The sequence below is a fragment of the Zeus faber genome (assembly GCF_960531495.2).
Source record: "Zeus faber genome assembly, chromosome: 17".
NCBI lineage: Eukaryota > Metazoa > Chordata > Actinopteri > Zeiformes > Zeidae > Zeus > Zeus faber.
The window spans coordinates 12,477,287-12,487,163 of record NC_137204.1 but is presented as its reverse complement, the minus strand read 5'-3'; the positions used below and the strand labels follow the sequence as shown (position 1 = coordinate 12,487,163).

General features: G+C 39.1%; 1 protein-coding gene across 1 annotated transcript; it reads right to left on the bottom strand.

Moving 5' to 3' along the window:
• Positions 1-1,491: 1,491 nt before the first annotated feature.
• On the bottom strand, positions 1,492-9,109 carry psmb7 (proteasome 20S subunit beta 7). The gene is made up of 8 exons (XM_080018420.1): positions 9,021-9,109; positions 8,424-8,517; positions 7,390-7,487; positions 4,957-5,097; positions 4,023-4,138; positions 3,739-3,797; positions 2,790-2,941; positions 1,492-1,718 (listed from the first exon to the last, which is right to left on the bottom strand). Exons 1-8 carry the CDS (start codon positions 9,080-9,082, stop codon positions 1,607-1,609), a joined length of 834 nt encoding a protein of 277 aa, XP_079874546.1. The 5' UTR covers positions 9,083-9,109; the 3' UTR covers positions 1,492-1,606.
• Positions 9,110-9,877: the final 768 nt, after the last annotated feature.

Genomic DNA, 9,877 nt, shown 5'->3' with positions numbered 1-9,877 from the left:
TCTAACGGTCCAGCGTCCCGCACGGCCAGTGAAGGGGAGCCGTTTTCACGTTAAACTACAACACCCACAACGCACACCTGAACCACAGAGTTGGTCGCGTGACCAGATGGAGCCGCTTAAATGACCGTTGTTCGTTTTTAGAAACGTTTCTTTTTCTAAACGCGTATCGCACGCTTCCCCGGCAGTAGTAGTTGGCAGTAGTGTTTTTTTTTTTTTTTTTTTGATGTATGCTTCCCGGAGCCAAAACAAACATATCGTTATTCGACATGAACGTACGATTCTTCCGTATTTTGTCACTTTCGCCGACCCACTTTATTTGGTCCAATCGGCGAAGTCGGGACGAATACTGCGAACAGCGACCTCTGCGGGAGGGCGAAGATTCAAGATTTTTTTCATTTGTCACATGCATATGCATACTTTCATACATATATGCAGTGAAATGTAAAGAAAGTGCACCGACATGATTCAAGAGTCGAGCGTGACCGTTCGCTCACTCGTCCAGCGTGAAATCAACTCTGTGGTCGTCCCAAGCACAACGCGATCATCCGTCATTTTATGCGCTTCCAAGTTTACTGTGTGCGATGACGCTAATATTTCGACATGGTGCATCAAAGTTTGGGTGCCACTAATAGTAGTCAGCCATTGCAATTGTATTGTACTTAACCAGAAACATAGAACACACTCTGTATGCATTTTGTGTGGTTAAAAACGGAAGAAAACGCAACAGAATGAGATCAGAACTTTTTTTTTTTGATCTGTTGGGGTTGGCAAATGTAAGTGTTAGGCTCTAATTGGTGGTTTTATCCGTTGAAGGTGTACTGAGGTCGTAGCTTGGTGCCGAGCGGGGTTTTGTAATACAAGTTAAATGTACAGTATGTTTGGTGGACAACTGGGCATTGTGTTTTGTTCTCCTGTACTTGATTAAAAATCCATCCTCTTCAATTTCTGTTTATAATCAACGCTGTCACTTACACACAGAATTAATCCCATCACAAACAGTAAGTCACCTCCAGAACGTAACAATGATACTGTCTATTCACTTATTTTGCAACGTTAGTTTTATTGGAGGCAATTCTTTTAATTTTCAAAGTGTTTTAAGAATGTTTTTGTCTCAAGTCGTGGCCTTTATTTATAGATTATCTCCCGATTCAGTATTTTTCCTGAATTCTGTGCTCTTTTTTTTTCCTTTAAAGCGCCTCACCAGACACACCGCCTGATTACTTCACAGGGAAATGGCGACTCAAATGTTTTGATCTCCAATTATACCATTTAATCATGCACATCAAAACTTTTTTTTTTTTTTTTTTTTTAAACCAAAAACAATATTCAGACTTTTGTGTTTGTGTTTCTGTCGCACCCGACAACTGAGCAAAAATTTAATTTCTTACTTTACCCCAGACTCATTTTTTTGTAATGTTTTTAATGGATTCAATCAAGACAATAGTTTCCAATGACTGACACACTTGCATTGAATTTTGACAAAACAGCATAGGCATTTACAACTTTATTGAAAACCATGTTAACCATGTTTTTTTTATTAGAAAAACATGTTACTTTTATTTAGGAGTTGAACAGGAACAAGTGAAGAAAAAACAAAAACAAAGCTTTAGGAGGTATCCATAGTCTGTACAGTTTCCTCAACCACCTCCAGGTTCAGGGGGATTGTCGCCTTCGTGAGTACCCCAGTGGTTCCGCTTTTGTACTTGTAATCACCAGTTCTAGATTATACAGAAAGAAGACGATATCAAGCATTTTCACAAACCTTCCACTCAAAGAGGGCCTGGAGTAGTAAAGCTGTTACGTTTTAACGACGGCACCAACACATCAAAACATCTGTCCAAACAGTTTGAAACACATTACTTTCAGGGCTAAATTAGGCACACAAGTTGTTAGTTGTGTAAGGTTGTTAGTCAAATTCCAGTATCAAGCATGTTAGTGGCGAATGTGGTATATTTTTCAAAACGAAAGACGTCCACGTCCGCGCAAAGACACTTTACTCACAGATGCAAGGCTTCAAGCTCATTAGCTCTTGGAACAAAAACAGGCGACAAGATACAAAAGTAAGTCAATCGTTCCATTCGGTTTATTGTGAGACGGAATTTTGTTTCTGCAACATGTGCAACAATGGCCACGATGCTAAAAAATATATATATATATATATATATATTTTTTTTTAAACTAGATTATATAATTTGTGAGACCATTATTCCCACCGTATATATAAAACATGCTGTTTAAATAGTACTTCTCAAAGAAATGTGTTCTAGTAAATATTTGTTAACCAATTCAAAGCATTAAAGTGGAAGTGGCATCGTACGCCATAGAAACAATTGTCCCATCAAGGTCCAGTGTAAAAATATCAGGTCCAAATATTTGCTTTTTCGCAAAACGGTCCCCAAAATTGCATTCCACACAGACATTATTTATATTATATATTTGTCTGTATTTTTGTGATGCACAACATGTCTGTCCGTCCGCCCCCGCCCCCCGCTCAATCGTGTATGAAACATCTTCTATCTGTAGTCCCAAAAAAGTGTACTGATGGTGTCCTCGAGGGGGTTCAAGTCATGATTTTTCTATTTTACTTGTGCAGAGGCTTATATCGATGATGTCACACGACAATCCAAGAATCACAATCTTCAATTCTCTGACCATAGACATTCCTGTACATTTTGGACTATTAAAATGAGAATTAAGCGACTTTAAGATGAAGTGTTTGAGTGTAGAAATCTAGTAATTGAGAAAAACTTTTTTCTTTTGAAAGAACTGGTGAATAATGTTTTCGTTACCTGACACCCTTCTTGTTGGCCTCGTCATGTGGCCTGAGGTAGTCAACCTTGCCCTTGGTGATGACACAGAGGTCGATGTTGCTACCGGAGCCAAGGTCATTGAAGATTCCTGCAGCAATAGCGTCGCGCACCAGCCTCTTCGCATCTTCCTCCTGTGAGGGGGAAACAATTCCAATAAAATAAATATGCAGTTGTTAAAGAAAACTAAGCAAATACAATTAACTCTTGTAATAAAGAAATATCTTGAAATACAATAAATAATTTTGGATATGTAGCATTTTGCAATTTCCTGCCCAATAGAGAAAAAAAAAAGCCCTGGTTATAGATGAGGGGCAACTTATTGGTTCAATTGGCTCGAGTTTCACAAAAATAAAAAATAAAAACACATATCGTAAAATAAATTGATTCAATTCAAGAGTTTGATCCAGATTTTGTAATATTATGTGAAATTCTGTTAAATATAGAATGATCTTAATGAAAGAAAAATCTTGCCTCTGGTTTACACTCTTACGCATAAATTGAATTCATATTCATTATAAATAATAATGATAATAAAAGCTTAAAAATGCTAAAGAGCATTGTGCTCTAAATGTTGGAATTCTGGTACTAGTAGAATCCACCGATCACAGACCTAATGGACTCTTTAAGTATCTAAATGCAAAGCAGGTAATATATAAAATGCTATAGGAGCATGTTTAGAATAGGCAACTACACACCAATAGCCACAACATTAAAACCACTGACAGGTGAATAACATTGATCATCTTGTTCCAGTATCACTTGTCAAGGGGTGGAATATATTAGGCAGCAAGTGAACAGTCAATTCGTGAAGTTGATATTAGTGGTGGTTTCAATGTTGTGACTGATTGGCGCAACCACACACACACACACACACACACACACACACACACACAGACACACACACACACACACACACACACACACACACCTCCATCTCAGGCTTATAGCGGTCTTCAAACACCGCCATCGCTGCAAGGGACCCAGAGCCTTCAGGTATAAATAGGAAACAAGTCAAATTAATAAGTTGTATAACAGAAGCACAGTGGCATAAAAAAAACCAAAATTTGTGGATATATATTTTAGATTATCTTCTACTGATTAAATTATTTAGCGACGTCAACGAATATCCAGAAACTGACCTGTAGATTGATTCTGAGAATCCTAAAAGAAAGTAACAAGATCCACGTTACACCTCAGGCTCGAATAACTCACCCATGGTGACGTATGGCAGCTTGTCGGTGGAACCGTGGGGGTAAATGCTATAAAGGTGGGGACCATTACAGTCCACTCCGCCCAGCACGAGGGCCGCCCCGATGTAGCCCTGGTACCTGAACAACCACAAAAATCTGTTAGTTTCAATTCTCAACTATTTAAATGGATCTGTCTCATCACACTCAGAAGACTTTTATATGTTTATCTCCACGTTATACTCGCTGCTCTGCTTTGTGTACACAAATCTTTGAGATAGGAATATATAGCATCCCAAAATTGGGCAGGTCACACATTTGGGTGGAACACCAGTTACAAAAATATGGTTCCAGCACACGGTGAATTTAGCAATTTAAAAAAAAAAAAAAGAAAAAAAAATCTTCTGGTAAATTTTCATTTGTTTTCCACTAATTCCTGCTCCAAATGTAGATCGATATGGATCAAAGTTGAACCACAAGATGTCTGAGACGTCACGGCTCGGTGACGGTTAATACAAATACAACCCCGACTAAATATAGCTGTAAGCAGCACGGGGTGCTGGTCTCCATGCACCCGTCTCCCTCTCCAGTCATATATTGTGCTTTAAATTGGCAAAATAAAAAAACGATCACCAATTGACTCAGCCAATCACCGATATATTCTTCCAATCGCCCAGACCTAATGTCGATCAAACTTGGACCAGAAAATGTCTGAACTGCCCTGAATCCAACAGCAGTTGATTCATGTCCGTGGGTTTAGCGGTTGCTGTGCGCTAGACACTTTCAGCAAAATGGAAACAAATTTCAGAAAAATGACTGGAAGAAAAATAATAAAACAAAATCAACAACAGGGCTCCACCCGTGCGGCCTGGACTCCTTGTAATGACCACCGCCCCCATACCCAAGTGAGTCACATTTAGAACACAGCAGTGTTCTAAATGTCGTTTTGGTGTCCATACCTGAAAAGCATTTGTTTTAGCATACGGTTGGCAGTGGCTACGCGAGGCAGTCTGCCTGTGGACAGAGAGTGCAGTTCCAGGTTTGAGGAAATAATTTGCGTAGTCATCTCTGTATCCGCAGCTGTACCGGCTCCGCAGCAACTGAGGAAAAAAAAAAAAAATCAGATAGTTTATTTTGTTTGTTTATTCTTAGACATTACTAATTTTAGTTAGCTTTTTTCCCTCTTTCAACATACTGTAGTTGTTGATTGCATCGCAATTTTGACAGTGGGTGCTTATAACTAATGGATATCCAATGACCCAGTGATCAGACGTAACAAATTTGAGTAATTTTGTGATGGTGTCACGAGGAGATAAACAAATGAATATGGTCAACCATTTCTAATGCTTTTTAATTTCTCCATGATTATTACAGGAGTAAACAATAAAGGAATTGATATTGAATTGACTAAATGAGAATCATACCCGTCTTACTGTAATCTCTCTTGAGGACTAAGGACTTATATGCGTTTTTAGAATGCAGGAATTTTTTTCATAGTTCTAAGAACAGCTGGAGGACCCCTCGCTTTTTTTTTTTTTTTTTTTTACACTGAAGGAACTGGGAACGATCATAGTTCTTAGAACGCTGTTTTGAGGGACTTTTTTAGCTCCTGCTTCAGGGCAGATACTTTCCAGAACAAGAGTAACGTTCAATGACATAACTGCACAGAGAATGGTCGAACACATGAGCCAATGCATCACCGGCAACGGCCATATTTAAAAGCCTGTGTAAAGCTTTATTTACACACTATTTATTTCCAACACATTCATACTTTCTTAAAACAAACTAAACAAATAAACAGATAAATAAATAAACAAACAAACAAACAGAATACGATAAAATAAATACATCCCACCAATCCCGTCCTTTTCCCTCACCCCTGGCACGACCCTTGACCTGGCCAGACTGTCCTCATCGCTCTGGGCGGGGACCAGTCCACGTACACTCAGCGCTACTTCTGGGTATTGGTTGGTATTCTGGGTATCGATCGAAATAACTAAATACCAAGTAGCATTGAAACTTCCCCAGTCAAACAATGCCCGCATTCAGTCCTCCAGCCACAAGCCAGCCAATCTTCAGCAGCTCTAACAGTTTGTTAAAGGATCAGTTCACAATTTTTTAAGTCTGTCTCAAAACAACAGTCCGGTGTCCATATGAACAGTGAAATAGGTTTTCCTCACTGTAGTCATTCCTCCTACACTGGCTATTTGTTTAAAATTACACTGCCCAATTACTTAATTGTGGTGGCATCTTCCACAACTGAATACTTCCATTCACATGATGGCTATAATTTAGTAGAAAAAAAAAAGGTATTGAATGAAGTACTCTATTGGTATCGGTATAACTTTAAGGGTACTGGTATCGTACATTTTTAAACCCAGCCCAGCCTTACTTGGCACATGGCTTGGGCGACCGTGCAAAATTCCAATATATATGAATTTATCGGGGGGCAGAATGCGCACAAGCATAGAACGTAATGTAATGTGGCAAATGTGGTCTGCCCGTTCCAGAAGTGCAGGATTTATTATTTCGAAGTATTTACACAAAAGGAAAATCCAGTTTTTACTAAATAAAGTCCCACAGCAACAGGAAGACAGGTTTCCTTGGAACAGTACGGAGCAGGACAGTCGACAGGCGGATAAAAAACGCCTGTCACCAATGTTGATCGCGATAGACAATATAATTGTAAATCTGCCCAAACCTACTCAGCACCAATAAAAATGAAAAAAAAAAAAAAAAAAACACTGCTTTTATTGTTGATGTATGTTTTGTTTTCAGACGTCTCATTTTCACTGACGCTTACTCCCGCAGTGCGCCCTTGCCTTACGAAAGTCGGAGCAAACTTTTAAATTACACATTGTACATCAAATATGAGTGAAGATTAGGCAACCGGATCGCTTCTTTCTCTCCTCAAACTTGTTCAGAACCAGATTTTGATGGACTGATGAGTGAATGTTTTCGGATTAAATACAACACGAACCCAGGACCCATGCTGAAACCCTATTGGCTAGCGTCACTTCAGAGTTTCTATTGGCAGTACGAATGCAAAGAGGAAAAAAAAGCCCTTGAAGGCTTAGTTTTTGGAGGAGCTCGCCAGTTCCCCTCAGGGAGTCCCCCAGAACTGTTTGGTCTGAAAACGCCTATTGATGACCTATTAATTAATCAATCGAGGATTTTGGGGGGAAATGCACAACATCCCATCGTCTCAAGACTTCCAAACCTTTTGGGTGTGAGATGGATGCCAATTGTGTCCTAAATTCTCTCCTTGACAGTTATATTTTTGAAAAGGCACATGGTTTTGTTGGCAGCATATCGTGGCACTCGTAAGGGTTGTCAACACACGGAGATAAAAATTGGACTGACATGACAGGGGCCTTCCCCTCAGCACTTACTAGATGTTTGGTGAAATGTAGTGAATCTTGGAGCAGTTCTTGTCTGCCACAATCATGCCCTCCGTGGCCCTGGTATCAGCTCCCAGGATGATCCCATCCTTCACAAGAAACACAAAAGGTTACTATTAAAAAAAATGTTTTTTTTTGGTAGGCCTGACATTTAGAAATCAGTCATTACAAGATTATGGTTGGGCAACTGAGCTAGACTATTTACTTGACTAGCATGGGTCGACAATGTCCTAGATGCATTGGCGTATCTAAGGGCATCTGCTTATTTTAAAGTCAATCTATTGATGGTTTTGGTAATGGGGACAACTTGCATATCACAAGGAGAATTTAATAACACCAAGGCGTTAGGAACAACCTACAGCCGCTTTTCCACAAGGTTCAGGAATTAAATGGGGAACCATTTAGACCCGGAACCTTCTGAAACGGGAATCTTAGCAGTCCCTAAAGGAGTCCTTGGTTGCTTTTCCACTGCACCTTAGTGCAATGTACTGACAAGTTTGTGACATTGTTTGGCTGGACTGGGCTTCTGTGGCTAGCCCCCTAATTATCAGAACAGGCGATATAACCTAAAATCTTGTGTACTGTTCTAAAACATTGATTCACTCTGAATTATAATAATAGTGTTATTTTTGAGAAAAAAAAAGTTTTTATATTATCAAAATATAGACCGTGACAAGGTATCCACTACTAAAACAGTATTAATAACTATGATCACAAAGAAATTAGATCAACAGCTCAAGTCAATTCAAAATGGATAAAAAGGGCGTCTGCATGCATAATAATTTAATGTAATACTTATATACTATATACATGTGTGTTTTTTACAGAAATAAATATAAATATAAGCTGACAAAATATCTGTGTAAACATCAACTACCCATGCATTGAAATTAAAGAGTTTTTTTAATTGATTTAAGGCCGAATATTTATGAAAACTGAACTGAGACTTTTTACTTTCTAAAGGACCTGCATAAACATTGAACGATATTAAAATTCGAATTAAAAATGGGAATGATTACACTTACCTTGAAAACAACACCACAGATCGTAGTGCCAGTCTTGCGTGCAGCAGGCAAACTGCATCCTACTTTGGTGACCTCGGTTTGCAAAACAGCATTTCTGGGGGTAGAGGGAAAATAGTTTATACAAATAATAATTATATAATCTACTTTTCACTAGATTAAATTTGCAGACTTTCAAATAAGACAATACATTTCGGTTCGGTGAATCCACGCTGTGTCCGTGTACAACTTATTTAAATCATACTTTGTTACATTAAATGGGTTAGCAACGGCTAACAAAGCAGGTTAGTTCCAAGCGGGCAACATTTCGATTAAAAACTTAGCTTTACGGCCAAAAATGGTTATTGAACATTCCACCTTGAGGAGAAAACAAACCCCAAACGAAAAAAAAAATGTACGCCTCTGTTATATTCCCTGTCAACATAATCCGGGATGCGGTTCCTAGCCGTGACGCTCAAAAGCCTGAGTCATTCAGGCAACGCCACACTTCTCCTACTTCAGCGTGACGGCACGGCGAGTGCCGCAATCACCCCGGAGCACATTTTTCTCCATCCGAGGTGTGCCGCTCATGCCGAATTCGTATCCCTCCATCGTTCTTACCTCTTACAATTGTCGAAACTGAAGCCGCCACACCGCGGCTGGATAACTGACAACGTCGCCATCTTTTCCTCTGAGCGGTTCTAATCCGGAAGTAAACGAGAGGAAACGGACCTTCGCGCGTGCGCAGTAGAGCGCCTTCTTCAGCTCCATCCTGTTTGTTTTTTTGTTTTTGTTTTTTTGTTTTTTTTTCACGGCGGTCTCCGGCCCCAAAAAAAAAAAAATGTCTCATTAGCGCCACCCACGCAACATTTCTCAAAAAAAAAACCAACTCAAGAGGTCTTAGATACAGACCGCATGGCGGCGTCATCCATAGACGTCCACGGTCGACAGGAAAAACGTCACGTCAACAGCGGAAGTTTGTCTTCTTTGTGTTCGCCCCTCCGCGAGGTCCCTGCCAACCACTGAACCCTGCAGGGACCCGGGATTAAAATCCATTTAAAAACAAATCACAAAACTAAAATCACTAAATAAATAAGATGAAACATTAAGCTCATCATAGCTAGCGTTTTACCTTGTTTCTTTATTTGTATTTATTTGTATTTATTTATTTATTTGTATCATTATTATTATTATTATTATGATTATTATTATTTACTCTTACCTGTGCATCTACTGTGTTTCATTCTCATTGCTGTCGCTGCTATGACACCTGAATTTCCCTCGGGGGATTAAAAAGGTTTATCTTTAATTAGCGCACAGATTAAAAAAATATCTCTACAAAGTTTATTTATTAGAAATATATTTGAAAAGTCAACTGACTCAAAATGTTTGAATCCAATGTATTGGAATCCAATATGGAACAATTTCTCATAAACAATTTGTTTAACAATGTGAATGGGCACTGGAAGACCCTCTGA

Bases quoted from the DNA above. Each gene is read 5' to 3' on its own strand.
- psmb7 (XM_080018420.1), bottom strand. From the start codon at position 9,082: ATGGCGACGTTGTCAGTTATCCAGCCGCGGTGTGGCGGCTTCAGTTTC. The intron at 8,518-9,020 runs GTAAGAACGATG...CTCTACCCCCAG, and splicing joins AGTTTCGACAATTGTAAGAG to AAATGCTGTTTTGCAAACCG. The intron at 4,139-4,956 runs GTATGGACACCA...GTGGTTGTTCAG, and splicing joins CTAAAACAAATGCTTTTCAG to GTACCAGGGCTACATCGGGG.